The following is a 21,092-nucleotide window of genomic DNA, read 5'->3' as shown; positions in this document are numbered from 1 at the left end:
ACTAAGTGGGCACACGGAGGTGACTCTTCACTTATTCTGTCATTGTTCCTGCTAGGATTGCATATTTGCGTTAGCATTTTTTAATGGATCTGTGAAAACGTTCTACTTGCAGACTAAGGACAAGATGGGCAGGACCTGATGGGGCGGGCTCAAGACCCGAGTGTAGGGAGGCCGCCATCACCCGATAAAGACGGCTGCTTCATTCCCTCACCTTGTTTATTTCAGGTTGGCTAAGGCGTTAGCCTTCCATAATTCAAGGCCTCAAAAAAAAAAAAAAAAAAACCCACAAAAAACAACCTCCCTTCCAATTTTCTTAGTACCCCCATTCCCAGCTTAGAGACCCAGGGGGCGTAGCAGAACGGCTGTCACTCAATCCTGCTGGCCAACGGGAAGGGAGCGAGGCCCGCCTCCTTCCCAGCGCTGTACTGCGGGCATGCGCACTGGGCGTCCCAGCGCCACCGCCCATCAGCTGAGAATCTAGCTGGGGGCTCTGGGGCCGGTGGGTGCCTGGGGCCGGCGGAGGAGGAGGAGAAAGCCGAGGAGGTTGGGGTAAGAGGAACCTGGGGAGGCGGGGGGGGGGGGGGGGGGGGGTCCCTGGCCCAGAGGCGCGAACTCCCGGCGGCTGCCGCGCCTCCTTGTTTGCGAGCGTGGTCAGGTGGCCGCCGCCCTGCGCTTTGCGGCTGTGGTCGGGAGGCGGAAGGCGGGCGCTGCCCCAGCCCCGGAGCGCCACCGCTGCTCGCGCCCCCGGTCCAGCGGATCCCGCCGGCCTTGCCGGCTCCGCGAGCCCTGCACCCGCAGCGCCGCATCCCCGCCGCCTCCCCGGCCGCGCTGGCTCCCGCGCACCCTCGGGCGGGGCCGGCGCCGGGGCCCGCTGGGGCGGAGCTCCGGAATCCTGCTTCTGCCTGGAGCGAGCAGGACTTCGAGTGACCTCTTCCTCTTTGCAACTTACAGAGTTAGAAGACACAGTTTAAAGTTCTCTTCCCGAATACAGAGGAACTGAAAATAGATGCTGCAGTAAAGGAACCATATGCATTTATTCGGGGGCAGCTTGTAGTTGGTTTTGTTTGGCCTGAAGACGACCTAACCTTCTTTGATCTTCTCCGTACGCGTCATTAATTGGTTTACGTGAAGACCTTTAAAAAACACGTAAAATATTTCAAGGTCCTCCCCGGAACCCCGGCTTCTTGTTTTTTTAGGTCGTTACTTTGTAAAAATTCAGACACAGAGGAAAAAATAACATTACCTTTCTGGTCAAATGCTTTATTTATTTGTTTTTCCTCTCAAGTTTCTTGTATTTGTTTGGCTCTTCTATACATATTTTGTTTAATTCAGATAATTGTATTTTAGCTGTAACTGTATATAATTTAAAACTCGAACAGAATCTGGAAGAAAATGATGATGAAGTGCTGTGCTGTTGAGTAATGTTGCAGGTGGACGTTTCTTCTGGGGGCAGCCTCAGCCTCACGCGGGCAGAGACTTCTAGCAGGTGTTCAGCAGTGTCTTGTGATGTGGACGCCCTCTGCTTTTCAGGCCGCCTTGAGAAGTTCGTCTCAGACTGTGACTAATTAAGAATTATGCTCTAGTTTCAAACTTTCTGTAGAAGTTAATATAATACCATTGTAACCCATTAAAGATTGCATCATTTTTCTTAAGCTTTTTACTTGTGCTTCTCCCGATAACGCAGTTGTATCTACTTTTGGTTTGTGCTGCTCCCGATAAAACAGTTATATATGGTTTTGGTTAGGATACCAAACTTTAGTTCAGTGCTGGGGGTGGAAAAATAAATTATATGAAACATCTGCAGGAAGTCTTGAGTAAAGTTTGCCACGATTCCATTTAATTTGAAAGTTTAGTGTATGAGAAGGGTGAAAAGTAATCCTTGGTATTGTGAATGAAGCCGAATAGTATAATAGTGCAATGGACAGAGATGCTGAGCTAAAGTATTGGGTTAATTTGGTTTAGATAGAGAATGCTCATGGCCATAGAGTGATCACCTTGATGTTCGTGGAACATCTATGCACCTGATACTGCAAATTCCACAAGGTGACAAGGTTGTCTTGTGCTTATATCCCCAAGGTAGGGACAGATAATAAACAACACACTAACTAGATCGTTTTATTTATTTTTTTTATTTTTTTAAAGTTTTTTTTTTTTATTTTTTTTAATGTTTATTTATTTTTGAGACAGAGAGAGACAGAGCATGAATGGGGGAGGGTCAGAGAGAGAGGGAGACACAGAATCTGAAGCAGGCTCCAGGCTCTGAGCTGTCGGCACAGAGCCCGACGCGGGGCTCGAACCCCCAGACAGTGAGATCATGACCTGAGCCGAAGTCGGATGCTTAACCGACTGAGCCACCCAGGCGCCCCTAACTAGATCGTTTTAAATGACGATTAGCACCATGATAAAGGAAATTAGATAAACAGAAAGTGGCAAGAGTGGTGACTTCTCACTTCAGATCCGAATAGTCAGCAAAGACTTCTCTAGCATGCGATGAGACCTTGCTGGAGTAAAGGAGCCAGTCATGTGGAGATCACGGGAAGAGCCTTCCAGGGATAGAAAACGGCACTCCTCAAAGGCCCTAAGGCAGTAGTAAGCCTGTACATTTAGGATCTAAAAGAAGACACTGGAATTTAATATCTTAGAATTGGTATTATTTATCCTCAGACTAGGTATGTGCTCTTTTAGGAAATAGGTACATTTATTCATTCAGTCTACAGATATTTATTAAGCACCTCTTACATAACCAGGTAGCGAGACTAGAGTAGCTCACAAAAAATACACAGCCTTGCCCCTCTGGGAACGTATACTTTGGGCGCAAGGGGTATAGAGGGAAGTCCAGTGTTTTATGCTCGTACTTCCACTTCAAAAAGTGAAACTATTTCTATAGCTCCGTTTGTGTTCGATTTATAGAGCATGAGATGTATGCTTAATGGGAATCTAGGATTCTGCAATGTGTCCGGTATTACCTGGGGGAAGTGTTTGACAATTACAGTTTCACAATTCCCTTTGTTCTTTTATTTGTGCTCTCCAGAAAGTCTTGAGAATATCCTCATTATGAGTATTGCACTTTGATCCTCTCTTTCCTTTTTTCCCTTTATAGTGTTTATATGTTTTCATAGAAAAGTAATTGCTGAGATGTCTACATGATCACTATTCAATAGAACTTTATGCTGTGGTAGAATGTTCTATATTTCTACAGTGGCTGTTATAAGCTACTAGCCTCACATGTTATACTCGAGGACTTGATAGAGCAGGTATAGATAATGAGTTATTGTTATTCTGAGCAATAAAACTGGGAATTCTGATTGTTCTTTCGAAAATATTCATCAGCAGTGCTTTAGTGCTTGTTAACTCCAGCCAGGTGCTGGAGACTGAAGTAGACAGCAGCTATCAGAATAACGTGGTTGATTCCAGGCCAAAATGCAATGATCATAAGCTTTTGATGTCAATTTATAGTTAGCTATAATTATAGTCCATCTATCTGTATATATGTTTTTGCAGTAAAGTCATTTGGCTCCTTTATTTCTCATGTTTTGTCATCAGAAAGACCAACCATTGTTGTCTCTTAGATATCTCTATTGGCAGAATAAGAGAGAAAAGGACTGAGCTATTCATCTGTGTTACGTTGATCTACTCATATAGTCATCCCAGGTCTGTTTCCTCATCCTAAGAGTAGAGTCTGCAAAAAGGTTAATGGATTGGGCTCACCTGCCCTGAGTTTTTGTTACACAATGAAGCAATATGGTTTAGTGTTTTAAAAATATGGGCTGTAAGATGTAGTTTCAAATTTTAGCTCTTAGATTAGGCAGGTTACTTATTCTTGTTATGCCTCAATTTTTTCATGTGAAATATCAGAATTACAAGTGAACCTACCTCAGAGATTTGTTGCAAGAATCAACTGAGAAAATAAATGTAAAACAATGCTTTGGAAATACCAGTTAGCCATGGTTAATCTTGTTGAGTTTTTGTGTATATTTCTCTTCCATCATTTGCAAATTTCTTTTCATTCTTCACTCAACACAGAGCTGAGTTAACAGTCACTGTGCCCTGTCTCTAAAGAAATTCCAGCCAATCCAGCAGCAGCAACAGCTCTTTGGATGAATGGAGCCCAGTTATCTCACCTGTAGGAACTTTCACTAATTTAGTTGCTTGAGTAAAGAGATGAGGAAAACTGGTAGTGTTTGTAAATAATTGGCTAATTCTCTGAAGAGGAAAAAAAGGGGCCTTGAAAAAAACACAGAGAAGGCTTAGGTTAGGCTTGCATGAGTTTTGAGGCTTAAGGGGAATGCTATAAATCTATGTATGTTTAGGAAGGAGCCTCCCGAAGAGAGTCAATGAGAAACATTTCCTCATTCATTATATCTGTGTTGGCTGTGAGACAGTTTTTCTAGAGATCTAGTTGATAGAGGAAAAGGAAAAAGAAAGATGTCATTGAGCCAGGAGAGAATTGCTCCTATCTATGCAGTGAAGTATTATTTGGCAGTGAAAAGGAATGATGTATTGATCCATGCCAAAATATGGATGGACCTTGGCAACATGCAAAGAGAATGAAGCCAGTCATGAGAGAGCTCATTATATGATTCTGTTCATAGGAAATGTACAGAATAGACAAACCTATGAAAACATAAAGTAGATTAGTGGTTGCCTACAGCTGGAGAGGTTGCAGAGAAATGAAAAGTGACTGCTAGTAGGTGTGGGCTTTGTTTGGGGGTAATGAAATGTTCTAAAAGTGATGTGATGGCTACACAAGTTTATGCATGTTCTAAAAACACCAGTAGGCTTGGGACGCCTGGGTGGCTCAGTCAGTTGAGCGTCCAACTTTGGCTCAGGTCATGATCTCACAGTTTGTGAGTTTGAGCCCGGCGTTGGGCTCTGTGCTGACAGCACAGAGTCTGGATTCTACTTCAGATTCTGTGTCTCCCTGTCTCTCTGCCCTCCCCTGCTTGTGCTCTCTCTCTCTCTCTCTCTCTCTCTCTCTATCAAAAATAAGCATTAAAAAATTTTTTTTAATAAAAATAAAACACCAATAGAATTGCCTTTTTTTTTTTAATTTTAATTCCAGTGTAGTTAACATACAGTGTTATATTAGATTCAGGTGTATGGGATTGTACACTTTAAATGGGTGAATCCTGTGGTTTTGAATTGTATCTCAAGCTCTTACTGAAAACAAAAAACCTTGCAGAATTTAGAGATCTAATTGGTGGTTTGTGGGATGCTTGTGATAGTGTTGGTTTCATTGAATCCCCAGGTCCTGTCTTCTCCTCTCTGGGCCCCAGCTCTTTAGGTGGCTGCAGGCCTAAGTGCAAAGCTATCTGCCACCTGCCGAAGCAGTTCTACCACCTGAGTTGAGATTTGGGTCTCTCTGGATGACTTGGTGAGATCCGAAGGGCCAGAATAGATAAATTGGACCTGTGGATCAATGAAGGAGAATGAAGAGTACCTAAAAGCTCCAGGAATTCCAGGGTGGCCAGGCACGTTCCACGATGCACCAGTTTCTGACATGGAGCCAGCACTGATCTACTTATCCCAAAAGTTCTACCCTTGCACTTCCTGCCGGCACCTACCCTAAGAACAAGACACACATTTGCTTGTGCCCTCTTCTCCCCTGCCAGAAATCTCCAGTGCTTTCTTATTGCGATATATTCAATGTAACCCTAGTTTCCAGCGCCCTCTTTCGTGACTTTAGTTTTGTGTGGTAGCTGTCATGGGTAGCTTTGGAACCAAAACCCTGGGGCTGAACCCCACGTCCAGCTGGTAGGTGGGTTCAATTACCTTTAGCGTTACTTAATCTTTGTTAGCCTCAGTTTGCTCGTTGTTAAAACAAGGTTTATTTGCTACTATCTACTTTAAAGAGGAGATTTTGAAAATTAAATTAGACGATCTATGTGAAATGCTTTTCATTTCACAGATATGCAATACACGTTGGGTCAGTCCTCTCTTTCTATGCTGTCTCCCACTTGTCCCCACCATGAATCATCTGATCCAGGGTTGACTGGCACCCACCCCTTTCTTTGAGAAATGACACACTGAGTTTGCCCTTTGCGTATGTTCTGGGTCTACCCATCCCAAGCTTCATGTCTTTGCCTTAGTCACTCTCCATACCAGTCATGCCCAGTATCCAGATCTTCTGTTTGTGTTTTGTTAATTCTTTCTAGATAGGAGCCATAGTGAAATTTCCTTTTCCCAGCCTCTCACTTTTGCCTGCACATGACCTTTTGCTGATTTACGTTGCTTTTGCTGTTTTACTTTATCCACTCTTCTTTTTTTTTTTTTTTTTTTTTTTAAATTTTTTTTTTTTTTTTCGACATTTATTTATTTTTGGGACAGAGAGAGACAGAGCATGAACGGGGGAGGGGCAGAGAGAGAGGGAGACACAGAATCGGAAACAGGCTCCAGGCTCTGAGCCATCAGCCCAGAGCCCGACGCGGGGCTCGAACTCACGGACCGCGAGATCGTGACCTGGCTGAAGTCGGACGCTTAACCGACTGCGCCACCCAGGCGCCCCATTTATCCACTCTTCTAAATGACACACTTGAATTAGGCAGGTTCTTTATGTTTGTTGTTTTGTTGGCTTGCGACTCCCTAGTGCCCATTTGATGCCAGGCATGTAGCTGACTCTCAACAGAGAGCTGCCGGACAAATTGCCTGCCTGCAACTTTGCAGCCTGCAGCGTGCTCGGTGGAAAGATGGGCGTGGCGTTGAGTCTGTGCCGGACACAGTCCTGTATGCAGGGACACCCTTTCCATCCTTTTTTCCAAACCCCAAGAGGTGTGTGGTGTGTGGACTGAAGAAGAAAATTCCTTCTTGCCTCCTTCCTGTCGCGGTGCCCCAGCTTTGCTTCCTGTCCTAATGCCAGTCTCGGGAAGAAGAGAGCTGTTCTCTTTGCTCTGTTGGAAGGTGTTATGAGCATTTTATGGAACGTTCCTTTTTTTTTTTTCCCCCCTCACTTGTCAGCCGTGCCTCTCTCAAAGTGGACCTTTCCTATTAAATTTGGACACCCGCTAGTCATATATTCCTAAGCTCTTCCTGTGTGTGTTAAATTAGATATGGTGACATTTCTGGGGACACCCTGCAGTTTGTGTACCATTTAATAGATATGTAAATAGCTGTTCTGTGTCGGGAGTTGTTTTAAATGTTGGAGAAAGAAAGATAAATAGCATGTGGGCCCCGCTTTATAGTTGCTTGCAGTTCAGTTAAGGAGAAAATATATAAACAATTAAGAATATACACGTAAAAGGGATTTGGTTACTTTCACTTAAAAGTTTTCCAAGGGAATGTACAGTTTGAACCTTATTTTAGTTGTTTAACATGACTGTGTCCTTTGAAAGCCAGTATTTTTGAAAGCCATGAGAATTTTTCTATTTGATGTGTCCCTTTGCTATATTTCAACCCTGTTAGGTTAATCAACCTCCCAGATTGATAATTTTGAAACTTAGGCCAATGCTTCAAAAATACAATTATGTGATTCTGTTTTTTAGGTGACTGCTTAGGTGACATCTGATGAAATTAGTGAATAAGTAAATCAGCTATGTCTTACACTCCGGGTGTTGGTGGTGACCCTGCCCTACTGGCCCAGCGTATCTCTTCCAATATCCAGAAGATCACACAATGTTGTAAGTAGAAATTTAAGTTGACGTCACTGTTTTTAATTCTTAAAATTGGGTTCATAACAGGACAACTCCAGTGACTGAGAGCAGGAACAGATTTTAGAAGGTTAGAACTCTTAAAATGAAAAGAAAAAAGAAAAAGGCCAGAACTCTTTAGAGTGAATACAAAAGACAATAATATTAGAAGAGATAACACTTAATTGCATTTTTCTGTAGAGTGCCAGGCACATAATACACTATTTCATTAATGAAATAAAACTTTAAAAGGATAGATATTTGGGGGACCTGGATGGCTCAGTTGGTTAAGTCTCCTTTTTTTTTTATGTTTATTTTTGAAAGAGAGAGAGAGAGAGGGAGAGAGAGAGAATGAGTGGGGGAGGGGCAGAGAGAAACAAAGAATCCAAAGCAGGCTCCAGGCTCTGAGCTGTCAGCACAGAGCCTGACACAGGGCTTGAACCCACAAGCCATGAGATCGTGACCTGAGCTGAAGTGGGATGCCCAACTGATCGAGCCATCCAGGTGCCCCCGTCCTACTCTTGATTGCAGCTTAGATCATAATCTCATGATTTGTGGGATCAAGCCCCTTGTTGGGCTCTGTGCTGACAGTGCGGAGCCTGCTTGGAATTCTCTGCCTCTCTCTCCCTCTCAAAATAAATAAAAATAAACTTAAAAAAAAAAAAGATAGAGACTTATATTTGCTTTAAAACCATCTGGTTCTGGATGAGACTAAAGAGACTTATTGACTAAATTCCCTAGGTTTGGAACTGGGGAGCCCTACAAAGAGTTTATGTTTACTTAAAACAGGAAAAGGGAAAGGGAACATACATAGTCTAAAGGACCGTGCCCTTAAGGAGCAGGGATTAACTGACAGAGGGGACGTTTTAATCCATTGAGGCAGATCTAGAAGATAACTCAGGGTTCCCACAAACAACTGTGCTACACCTATCAAACACAGTGCTACTAGACTAAGCCCGTGTAGCATTTTATTGGAAATTATTACTCCTTGGGAGATAGATACAGATATAAATTTTTTAAAAGATCACTGTAGCAGATTTGAGCCTATAGTTTTTTTTTGTTTGTTTGTTTCACATTTGTTTCTGAATCATAGCTAATCACATGAGGACTATTCTAGTCACCTTGTAGTGGTCAGTATTCTGGCCTCTCTTTTGGAGTAACTGAACTCTCTTTTGGAGTGTGTTAATACAGTGTTATTCTTTAGCTTAAAGTTTACTGCTCTCTTTACCAGAATGTGTTAACACACTGTGAAAATACAGAATGTTTTCAGATGACCAAACCATGTGTTCTTATCTAATCATTAACTTCCCAGAAGTTACTACTCTACCCAAGTGATTTCAGTGAAATGTCAGCATGTTTTGGAGGCCAAAGGATTAAAAGGATTAGATTATGGCACTAAAAAAAGTGCTGTTGTTAGGGGCGCCTGGGTGGCGCAGTCGGTTAAGCGTCCGACTTCAGCCAGGTCACGATCTCGCGGTCCGTGAGTTCGAGCCCCGCGTCGGGCTCTGGGCTGATGGCTCAGAGCCTGGAGCCTGTTTCCGATTCTGTGTCTCCCTCTCTCTGCCCCTCCCCCGTTCATGATCTGTCTCTCTCTGTCCCAAAAATAAACCTTGAAAAAAAATTAAAAAAAAAAAAAAAAAAAGTGCTGTTGTGCACAGCGATATGATATAAAAGCCAAAGAAAATAAGAATTTTTCTCTTTGTTAGAAATAGTGCTGGTCTGCAGCACCTGGGTGGCTCATTCAGTTAAGCATCCGACTTTTGATTTTGGCTCAGGTCATGATCTCGTGGCTGTGAGGTCAAGCCCCATGTCGGGCTCTAAGCTAAGCATGGAGCCTGCTTGGGATTCTCTCTCTGTCTCTCTCTGTCTGTGCCCCTCCCCTCCTTTCTTTCTCGCTCAAAATAAATAAATGACGTTAAAAATATATATATATTGCTGGTTTGCCTCAGGCTAATGTGTGAAAATTAAGAGAGACTGTAATTTTAATTTAGATGTGTGGAAAAGTCAGGACCTTTATGCAAGAAAGGAGGCCAGGAGGCCTTACTCCAGAGGACAGTGCAGGTCTTCCGTGCTGGGAAAGATAAATGCATTAGGAATTCTAGGAAGAGGAGGAAGAGTGACTGTAGGCTCTGAGATTATAGAGGCAGTAAGCACCTAGTGTATGAAAGATACGCGGATTGGAGATTATTTGTGAGCTTGAACTGGTAGGAGGTAAGAGTTCACTTAAATCAAGTCATGTTCCCGAGAAAGAGGTTGATTGATCTGCTAGATGGGAAGTGATAAATTGAACAAGAGTTGCATACTCCTGGCATAATTGGTAGCTAAGTATGTGACTGCACTGTGATTCAGGGCAGCTTTGGTGTGTGGGGGAGGGTGGTGGTAAGACCCACAACTCTGCCTTGTGGAGAGGGGCCAAGAAGCCTGGGACCATTTGGCCGTGAGAAGCCACAGTCCCCACCTTCAGCTACTGAAGCACGGTCTTGTGTAAAATACAAGAAATGCATTCTGCGTGATCATGAAGGCCTTCGCAAAGGAACAAAGCAACAGTAGCCAGACGTCAGCTCTAGGAGGAATAGGGCTTTTGAATAATCCTGGTGATTCAGGGATGGAATGGCTACCCTCAGGAGGAGCGACCAGCACATGGTGGTCAGATACTATTTCTCAGGTCTGGTATTGAGAGGTTTAAACACTGGAGTAATGGTTCCAACTGAGTGACTTGTAATTATGATATTCTGCCTTCATTCAGCAAATAATTTATTGAGCACCTACTGCTGGCCAGTCATCGTACCAGACCCTTGGGAATCCAGCAGTAAGCAAAGTCCACAAGGCCCTTTTCTCATGTGGGTCGTAGTGTAAGGAAAAGCAGAGGGTTAAAAAAAACATTAATGAACAACATGGTTTCCTGTGATGAAAATGAGCATGCTGTGAGAGCAGGTGACTGTGGGGAAGCTCCCATAGCTGAGCTGGTCCTCTGAGCGAGTGAGAGGGAGAAGGCGCTGGTACTGAGAAGATACAGGACAAGAGCATTTAGATGGAGCCAGGGAGCTGGCAGTAAACTCCTGAAGCAGTCCACAGCTTGGGGTGTTCAGAAAATAGGAAAGAGAAGTCCAGTGCGGCTGGAACACAGCACCTGAGGCAGGAGTGGCTAGAGAGGAAATCAGAGAGGAGACTGAGCAGGCCACCCAGAGCCTCAGAGGCCGTCTGGGGAGTTTAGGTTTCATTCTAAGAAGGGAGACACACAGTCATATTGCTTTGGCTGCTGCTGCTTAGAAAATAGACTTTGGAGAATTTGGGGTGGGGACACGATGGCCATCTCTGGGTCTGATGAGGGAGGTGTTGGCTTGTACCAGGGTGGTGGCAGTGGGGACAGAGAACTGATGGATATTCTTTGGAGGCAGAGCCAGCAAGATTTGCTGCTGAGTGTGGGTGGATTAAGAATGAAAGAGGGTAGTCCAGGGTGCCTGCATGGCTTTTGTGTTAAGCAACCAAGTCAATAGTGGTGAGTATATACTGAGGTGAGAAGGACTACAGTTCGGAAATGGGGAGAATTTTGTTTTGGCTAAGTGAAGTTCGAGATGTCTTTTAAACATCTAAGGGGAGATGCCAGATATCTAGTTTAGATACATGAATTTGGAGATCAGAATGATACCGGAGTACAAACGGTATTTGAAACCGTAGGTCTAAAATAATCACAAAGGAGTAAGAGAAGAGAGCTGGAGCATTAAAAAATGTAGAAGCCTGGAAGGCAGGGAGAAAGTGTGAAGAATCAGAGTGACCAGTGAGGTAAGAAGAAAATCAGGATATGGTGGATTTCCAGAAATCAAAAAAAAAAAAAAGTTTCAAGACTGAGAGAGGCATCATCTGTGTCTAATGCTGCCAAGAGACTAAAAATTTTAGCACTGAATTTGATGAGGCAAACTGGTGACTTTGAAGAGAATGGTCCTCTGTTCGTGTTGTGAATGTAAATGAAAAAAAAAAAGAGGGAGAAGGACTGACCCTTTTTCAATTAAAGAGACTTCCTAGAATCCTGCTCACCTCTGCTTGTGTTATTGATCAGAGTTTAGATACAGTCACATAGCTACACCTAGCTGCTAGGAAGGCTGGATTACAGTGTGCTCACTAAAATTAGGTCTTGTTCCATTTAAGAAGGGAGAAACCAGTATTTAGTGGGCAACTGGCAGATTCCACCATGGAAGTAGAAAGAGGGCCAAATAAGTGGTTGCATTTTTCCACCACAAAAGAGAGAATCCAGGAGAGTATAATTGCAAAAGAAAGGTCTCTGAAGGCGAGAGGGAGAGGGAAACAGATCACCAGTGTTCAGTTTGCCTGTCGTCCACTGTACAAGTCCAGGCAGAGTGTGGGGTGGATGGTAAGTGTGGTGGGCAAAGAAGGGAGAGTTCCTGTCCGAGTGAGCTGTTCTTACATGAACTAGGAGGCAGAGGTATCAGACAGGGAGTGGGATGGAAGGCTGTTGGACGTTTATGGAAAGAAGAGAAAGTGATGAGTTGTAGTGTTGACAGTTGAGAGGATTGACATACCACAGAGGTAACGAAGGGTTGTTGGGCAGGTTGAGTACTCATTTGAGACTTGGGGTCTTGGATTTAGCGAAAACAATCATCACTATGTGTTGTTTCTAATTCTGAGATTCACTGAATGAATGAAGGGAAATTTAGATTAGGTAGAGTTAGTTACTGGTAAAGATCTAACCTACCAGCCAGCGCACATCACCGATAAGGACTATGAAGAAATCACGTGGAAGTGAAAGGCAGAAGTGTGAAATTTCAGTTCATTTTTTTCCATCTGGCAATGCTAATAATACCATGATCGAATAAGATGGTACTTTGCACCGCATTTAGGTGTTTCTCTTTACATCTGTGTCTTGTAAATTTGTGTCAGTACAAATTATCTACTTGTAAAAAAGAAATCTCTGGAGAATATACTGTAAGAAGGGTAATACCCTTGTCGTTGGAATATGTGCATCTGTTCAACCAGAGCTAAAGTCTTCATAAACACTTCAGTGGGGAAAGTTTATTTTCATATTAATTTTGGTTAAGATCAGTGAAAAATTATAAAATATGAACTTGTATAGTTGAGTTTTTAACAAAAAAAATAGCAATCAAAAATTTTTGATTCTTGGAGGGATCTAAGAGTAACATATATGAAGATTAGAATTTTTTTTAACTAGTGTATTCTGACAGGTCTCTTTTGCAAAGAGTAGAATAGATGAAATACAATGTTTTTAAGCTTTTTTTTTTTTTTTTGCCTTAAGGTAGTTTTTGTTCAAAATAATCTGTAGTCTTATCAATTTGCTTTGCTAGCAAAGTATTTAAACCATATTACCATAATTTATATTAAACAACATATATAAATATTGTAAATACTTAAATATAAAATATATTAGAAATAGATTACATTAAAATAACAATTTTTTGAGTAATAGGTATAACAAACTAGAATTTTATTAGGGATTTGTCTGTGGAGAGTTTAAAATAAGGAAAAAAATTCTTTTTGTCTTAATGAAACTATTTGAAAATCTTCCTGAATATGGAATTTTATTGATAGATCATATGTAAGGCAACGGGGTTGGGGGGGAGGTAGAAGCAGTGAGGAAAGTTATTTGGATCCCAATGTGATCTTGATTAAGAAAATATTTTTGTCCTATGAGGGAAGGTATTCTGTTGACTCTGTCACAGAGTCAGCTAGGTATTTGTGCCCCAGCTGCTCCATCCTTTGTCTGTGGCATAGACAATGCTCCGTCCATGGCCCTACCATGACATCCAGTCTTTCTCAACCCAGTGCTCCAGGCAACCATTCCCAGTAGACTGGAGTTGGCATGTAAATAAACAGTTTGTTATCCCAGGTCTAGAAGATCATCGTGCATCAAAGAAATGCTTAGATTTAACTCTCAGCTTTGGATTGAGACGTTGACAAGTAACATTTTTATTAGTAGTATCTGGAAATGAGGTATACACCCATGTACCCTTTATCACCTGTCTGTATTTTTTTTTTTTTTTTTGAAGCAAACTCCTACCAGCGATGCATAGTACAAGGATAAGCAAACCTTTGTGGGTTGCAATGGCTGTTATATAAGGTAAACCAGAGTAGGATATTTTCCCTGGGGCCATTAATCCTTGCACAAACAAACAATATAGACAAGTGTATTCAGAACACACAGAAATAACTCATGTTTTTGAAAGAAGCAGAATAAATATATTGAAAACCATCACATAATTAAAGACATTTTTTTATCTTTAAAAAATAGAACTAGAGTACATAGAGTAGTACACCAATTATTAGGGTATAGCTCCATGAATCATCTGTTACAATACCACACATGCAAGTACAACATTACCAGCCCCCTGAAGCCCTTCTCTTGTGTCACCCACTCCATACGCTAAGAAGATAACTTCCAATATCACTGATTAATATTGCCAGTTTCTTCACTTTAATAGAGTCAAGTGTTATGTTTTATGTTGGACTTCTTTCTCCCATTCTGTTTAAGCAATTCATCCATGGTATTACATGTAGCTATAGGTCATTTGTTTTCATTGTTACATAGTATTCCATATCCAAACAGACCATAGTCTATTCTTTCTACTGTTCATGAACATTTGGAGTGTCTGGATTTTTTATTTGTCTTTATTTTTTGCTATTATGAACAATGCTGAACATTCTTACGTGTTCTTTTGTCTCATGTGTTTACCTAAGAGTTGGGTCGCTGAGTTATAGGGTATGTATGCGTTTACCTATGGTAGTTACATAAAGTAGTTGTACCAGGTAATACTCCCACCAGCTAGTGTATCAGAGTTCATTTTGCTCCAAATCCTTGCCAACATTTGACATTTACAGTCTTAACTTTTACCCATTCTAGCCATAGTTCTGTCTCATTGTGATTTATATTGCAATTCCCTGATTAGAATCAGACTTTTCAGAATGTCACTGAGTTAGGAAAATGAATGAGACAGTAGGAAAGGTTTCTAATTGAGTAAGCTCTATGTGAGTGCATGCACATTTCCTGAAATTGGATCCCAATGCCAGTGTGACCTTGAGTAAGCTCTTTCACTTTCCAGGACATGATTTTCTTATACATATTTTCTGTGGGCTGGCTTATGGCCTCTCTTGACATTTAATAGGCTACAACTCTAACCAACGCTTTAAAGAATCTTGAAAGCTCTTCTAACATATGCAGGATTATTCTGCATATGCCAAATTGCCATATCTGGATCCATAACACATACTTTTAAAATTCGATAGGGGCACCTGGGTGGCTCAGTCGGTTGAGCGTCTGACTTCGGCTCAGGTCATGATCTCGCGGTCTGTGAGTTCAATTCCCGCGTCGGGCTCTGTGCTGACAGCTCAGAGCCTGGAGCCTGCTTCGGATTCTGTGTCTCCCTCTCTCTCTGCCCCTCCCCAACTTATGCTCTCTCTCTCTCTCTCTCTCTCTCTCTCTGTCAAAAATTAATAAACATTAAAAAAAAATTAAAAAAAATAAATAAAATTCCATAATTGAAATAGCCTTGCCAAGACTAGCTAGAGTTCCACTAAGACTTACATACTACTTGTGAGAATTAGAAGATGGGAGAGTTGTAGTCACAAGGGATTCTGGTGTGAATCGTGTCTACATTAATTAAGGTATGAATTCAAAGAAATTGATAAATAGAATATATCGGCAGCTGACCATGAAACATAGCCATTGAAATAAAATTTTCACCAGCACTAAAGAGAATTCTGACATTTGAGTATTTTTAAAAAAGAATAATCTGAAAGAGAGTCTAAAAGTTAGCCTGTGGAAAATGAACAAATTGGATCTATTGGTAACATAAAATATACCGAGTCGAATTTTATGAGTACAGGAGTTTTCTGCTAAAATATGCATAATATGTCATATGTACATGTGTGTTCATTCCAGAAGGTTTGGGAAAGCAGAAACTTCTAGGGAGGTATAAAATGTGTGACCTTAAACCCGTGTCGTGAAGGTTAAGGGAAGGTGACTGGAAATGTTTATGTTGAATCTTCATTGTTTCATTTTTTATCATTTATCTCCTATTGATTAGTTCTACACAGACTGTGTAGAGTTGCAAAAATATTGGTTTTCTTTGTGTTGTACTTAGCTCTCATTCTCTGTGGGTACTTTGCTTATTTATTAACAAGAATCAGTGCTTGGCTCTTGTCCTCATAAGGTTCTTAGGATTTGAGATGACATATAAAGTCTGTATAAATGTGTGAGTCCTTTGGTTACTTTTGAGAGTGAACACAGCTATTTTGATTCGAGTCTAGTGAAAGAGGCACTTGTTTTTGCATCTAACACATGACTGCACAGAAGGGAAACTAGTATCATCAACTTCTCTTTTTTGGTGCCTGGCCACACTTTTCTTTACAAAAGACCTCAGTCCTGAGGAGTTAACAAATTTACTGGAACTGTGGATTTACCCAGGAATTGGGGATGTTCCTTTTTTTTTTCTTTTTTTTTTTTTTTTTTTTTCTGGGGTAGTCTGTTGGTGGCTATTGGTGGATGGTAGTTTATAGAGGAGGAGTTGAAACCTCATTCTTTCTCCCTCTCTCTCCTTCCTTTTCCCTCCCTCCGACCCTCTCCTAACTTGCTATTTGACATATCTACTTTTAACATCATACATCTGAAAATGTTTGGTTGGATTTTTTTTTTTTTCCCCCTTGAGGAGAAAAACTTTAGTAGCTTTGATTTCATTGTTGTAATTTGCTTCATGCCTAAGGTGTTGACACAGAATAGAGAACTAGGTGTGGAAATTAATGTCTTATCCAAGAGAATTTTCAAAGAGTGACAACTTTTCTTTTCTCTGGTGGCTTTTCCTACATGACTGAACATGAGTGCTGTTTATGACTGAATGTGAATCTAATGGCTACAGAAGTATTTATACATAGATTCTTTTTTTTTTTTTTTTTAATGAAAACGAGGTCACTGTATGCTTATTTTGTTTGCTGCTTACGCTTTTGTCTATTATGGCCAAATAATTTTCCATTATATGAGTGTGCCACGCATCATTTAACCAAACCTCTGTTAATGGACATTTTATCCTAAGATTACATATTTAAATATTGGAGAACTTACCACATATGCTTCTTCCACACGTGAATCCTTCTGAGGTCTATATAGATATAGTGTGATGCTGATTAAATTCTCATGTATCTTTCCTCACCCATCTTATTAAAAACATTATAATATTCTTTTTTTAACTATAAATATAGTTAATATGCCTAGTAATTGTTTATTACAGAGTAGCCTCTGTTTTATTAAAATTAAAGTTTGTGATGGGTTATGTAGTAACCTCTCAACTGCCTTGTGGTACAGCCTGTCTGTGCATTTAGTTAGCTCAGTGTTGGTGTGGGAGCTGAATAGCAGATGTAGGCCAGGTGGTTTAGTTTTGGTTTCCTGCAATAGCTTTGACACTTCTTGTCCTCATCTCTTGGACTCTTTTTTGTCATTTCTCTACCAATTACTGAGCAGTATTTTCCATTAAAGAGTAATTGCCTATTATACTCTTCTAGACTTTTTCCCAAAGCTGTTATTAATTGATTTGCCTATTCATTTATTTGCAAGAACCTAAAAGTCTTACAAAACAGTGTTCTGTAAGTCTTGGTACATTTATTTTTCCCAGTCTTTCTTCTTGTTGGAGTGTCATTCATTATCTTAGTCATTATTTGAAGAAACCATTGTTGCAGGAGCATGTTACTGATACTGAGTATGGCCATCCACTTCTCTGGGGTAGTTTGGTCTTTATCCCATTTAAAGTCCAAGAGAATGCCCACAGACATCTATAAGATTCCCTCCTAGCCTGTGGACTATTATTTTCTTATTGAGGACTGTGAAAGCTTTTAGCTAAAAAATCCAAATGAGGGCTGCTTATTTGTGAATACACAGAGCTGTTGTGCTGTTGGGGCTTGGGAGGAGAGCTGGGCAAGATGGCCCAAGTGATTTTAGTTGTATACTATTGCCTGTACACCCTGCTTTGTTCAAAAATCTCTAGAAGGTATGTAAGTTAGTATCTTTTAACTACGGGTATACCTGTGGAGATACTGGGAATTTGGTTGCAGACCAATAAAGTAAGTTAAATTTCCATATCCCAATGCATATCAAGTTATATTTATACTATCCTATAGCCTATTAAATGTACAATATCTAAAGAAACGATGTACATGCTTTGACTAAAAAATGCTTTATTTTTAACCATACTGGCCATCATCTGAGCTTTCAGGGAGTCATAATCTTTTTGCTGGAAGAGGGACTTGCCTCAAAGTTGATGGCTGCTGACTGAGCAGTGGTGGTTGCTGGAGGTTGGGGTGCCAGTGGCAATTTCTTAAAATAAGATGACAGTGAAGTTTAGCGCGTCTCTCGACCCTCCCCTTCACGAACGGTTTGTCTGTAGCGTGCAATGCTGTTTCGTAGCATTTTACCTACAGTAGACCTTCTTTGAAAATTGGGAGTCAACACTCTCCAACCCTGCTGCTACTTTATCAACTAAGTGTATGTAATATTCTAGATCCTCTGCTGTCATTTCAACAATCTTCACAGCATCTTCACCAGGAGTAGATTCCATCTCAAGAAACCACCTTCTTTGCTCATCCATAAGAAGCAACGCCTTTTATATTCAAGTTTGACCATAAGATTGCAGCAACTCAGTCCCATCTTCAGGCTTCACTTCTAATTCTAGTTCTCTTGCTGTTTCCACCACACCTTCAGTTACTTCCTCCACTGGTCTTGAATCTTTCACAGTCATCCACAAGGGTTGGAATTGACTTCTTCCAAACCCCTGTGAATACTGATGTTTTGACCTCTTCCCATGAATCACAAATATTCTTCATGGCATCTAGAATGGTGAATCCTTTCCAGAGGTTTTCAATTTACTTTGCCCATATCCATCAGAGAAATCGCTATCTGTGGCAGCCATAGCCTTATGAAATGTGTTTCTTAAATAATAAGACTTGAAAGTTGACATGACTCCTTGATCCATGGGCTACAGAATGGATGTTGTGTTAGCAGCAACGAAAACAACAGTAATCTCATTGTAATCTCCATCAGAGCTCTTGGGTGACCAGGCACATTTGTCAATGAGCAGTAATATTTTGGAAGGAATCTTTTTTCTGAACAGTAGGTCTCAACAGTGGGCTTAATTTTAAGTAATTATTTAAGCTTAACTCAGTAAACCTTGTTGTAAACAAATGTGCTGTCATCTAGGTTTTGATGTTCATCTATAGAACACAGGAAGAGTAGATTTAGCATAATTCTTAAGGGCACTAGGATTTTTGGAATGGTGAATGAGCACTGGCTTCAACTGAAAGTCACCAGCTACCTTAGCCTCTAACAAGAGAGGCAGCCTGTCCTTTGGAGCTTTGAAGCCAGGCAGGGACTTCTCTCTAGCTCTGAAAGTCCTAGATGGCATCTTCTTCCAATATAAGACTGTTTCATCTTACATGAAAAATCTGTTGTTTAGTTTAGCCACCTTCATTAACTATCTTAGGTAGATCTGGATCTGGAGAAAGGATGTTGTAGTAGGGGATAACAAGTACAAGGGCCCTGAGGTGGGAGCAGAACTGGGGTGTTAGGGGAGTGGAAAGGAGGCCAGTGTGCACAGAGCTCAGAGGGAAGAATAGGAGCTGGGGTGGGGTTGGGTGAGGCCTTGCAGGCCATTGTAAAGACTCAGGCTTTTATTTCAGGTAAAACAACATTTTGAGCATTTGAATGAATGGAATGCAGAAACATAGGAGAATTTTATCATATAGTCAGCATCACACTTTATTTGATCTAGATAAAACTCAAAAGGATTCATGCAGCCTAAATTTTAAGTTCCCCAACTTTTTTTTTTTTATTTCTTTATTTTGAGAGAGAACTCAAGTGGGGAATTAGCAGAGAGGAGAGAGAGAATCCCTAGCAGGCTCCACAGCACCAATGCAGAGAGTGATGTAGGGCTCAAACCCATGAACCATAAGGTCACGACCTGAGCCAAAGTCTGGTGCTTAACCAGCTGAGCCACCCAGGCACCCCAAGTTCCCCAACATTTAAGCACACAGTCTTAGGATAAAATGTCTGTTAACAGAGGTTTGCTTTAATGCTGCATGACACATTTGTATAATAGGGGAGACACGGTTTCAGGCTCTACTAGAGTTCTGGATTTGTCAAGCAGTTAAGATAAATGGAGAGAGGGGCTGGAGGAGGATATATGCAAGAGAGTGAATAAGATGACTGACCATGGGGTTGAAGTTGGGCCAGGAGGCGAGTGAAGATGTGGGAGGATGGGGAGGACACTGGCAAAGTGGTAGGACCAAAGGATGGAGGGTCCTGGTGGGGCAGAGGCTTGTTGTTAGAGCCAGGTACCAGTGGGAGTGAGCAGGACCTACAGGAGGTGGTGGTTTGTAAATAGTGTGCATGACAGTAAGATTACAGAAGCGTTACGGTTACTGGTAGTGAGCCAGCATTCCATGTGATCTTGGAGTGTGTGCCTAAGGTAGAATGGGGGACAAGGTCTTGGGGTGGGGCATGCAAAGCACTGAGCCAGGGTGGTGGAAGGATCATCAACGTGTATGCTGAAATCACGGAGAACTGAGGCAGGAGTCTAGAGTGACCATGAGCCAGGAGCTAAAACCATGGGCCAGTGAGGTGGCACGGCCGAAGAACAGTTATTACAGCTATAATGGGGAGTGGGGACAGGGTCTGTGTGTCCATTCTGTCTCAGGCTCCTTGTCATTTAGTCTTGCCTTCTGAACTTGCCTTTCTCTTTCTTGAGTTCCTCAAGTTTCTGTTTTACCAGTGCCTGGTACCTAGCCATTTCATCTACTTCATCTAGTTGGGATCTAACTTTAAAATTGCAGTGGCCTCATTGAGCTATTTTGGGCTATAATTTTCACCCCAGCTAGGTTGTGGCAGCCTTTTTTCCTGCTGTGTTTTCTTCAAAGGGAGTTTTGCTGTTCTTTTCCGCAATTGTTATGGTTTTTTTGTGTGATTGCTGTATCTGTTCTTTTCCTCTTACTCAACAGAATGAATTTGGTTTTCCAAGGGGGGGTCCTGTGAAGGGAGAGGGGAGCCGAGACCCTCTGCTCAAGGGCTCATTACTGTCTGCCATGCCCTGAGGCACCGTTTCTTTCCCCCTCTGCCTCTTGAAACCTCCTCTTGTGTGACAGGTCCTCCCCCTCCAGTTCTGATGGCCCCCCCATCACCATGGTGGCCCCACCACACACAGCTACCTTTTTGTAAAGCATCTGCCTGCTCTTTGGGAAAGAACTTTCAGAGGTCAGCAGCCTGCGGCCTCTAGCAGGGCCCAGGCTCCTCCTTCCTCCTCCACCAGGGGGGTGTCTGGTTCCTTCTTAGCCCTGTTCCTGGTCCCACTCAGAATGTTAGCGTACTTTTCTGGAAGTGGGTACTTGCTGGTGACATCTTGGAGCTCTGCCTCCTTTATTCCTTAGGGATCCCACTCATGTGGCTTCCCACTCAGGATCTGCTCT

At 41.8% G+C, this 21,092-nt stretch overlaps 1 protein-coding gene across 3 annotated transcripts in view; it reads left to right on the top strand.

Moving 5' to 3' along the window:
- The first annotated feature begins 419 nt into the window (after nt 1–419).
- The window catches only part of STX7 (syntaxin 7), a 42,121-nt gene continuing 21,448 nt past the window's right edge, over nt 420–21,092 (top strand). For all 3 annotated transcript variants that reach the window (XM_045499642.1, XM_045499644.1, XM_045499643.1), the window contains exons 1-2: nt 420–549; nt 7,479–7,613. In XM_045499642.1, the coding sequence (XP_045355598.1) occupies nt 7,529–7,613 (85 nt within the window). In that variant the 5' untranslated portion in view covers nt 420–549; nt 7,479–7,528. The remainder of the gene's footprint in view (nt 550–7,478; nt 7,614–21,092) is intronic.

This window comes from Leopardus geoffroyi, chromosome B2, assembly GCF_018350155.1.
Source record: "Leopardus geoffroyi isolate Oge1 chromosome B2, O.geoffroyi_Oge1_pat1.0, whole genome shotgun sequence".
Taxonomy (NCBI): Eukaryota; Metazoa; Chordata; class Mammalia; order Carnivora; family Felidae; genus Leopardus; species Leopardus geoffroyi.
This window is presented reverse-complemented; position numbering and strand designations above follow the sequence as displayed.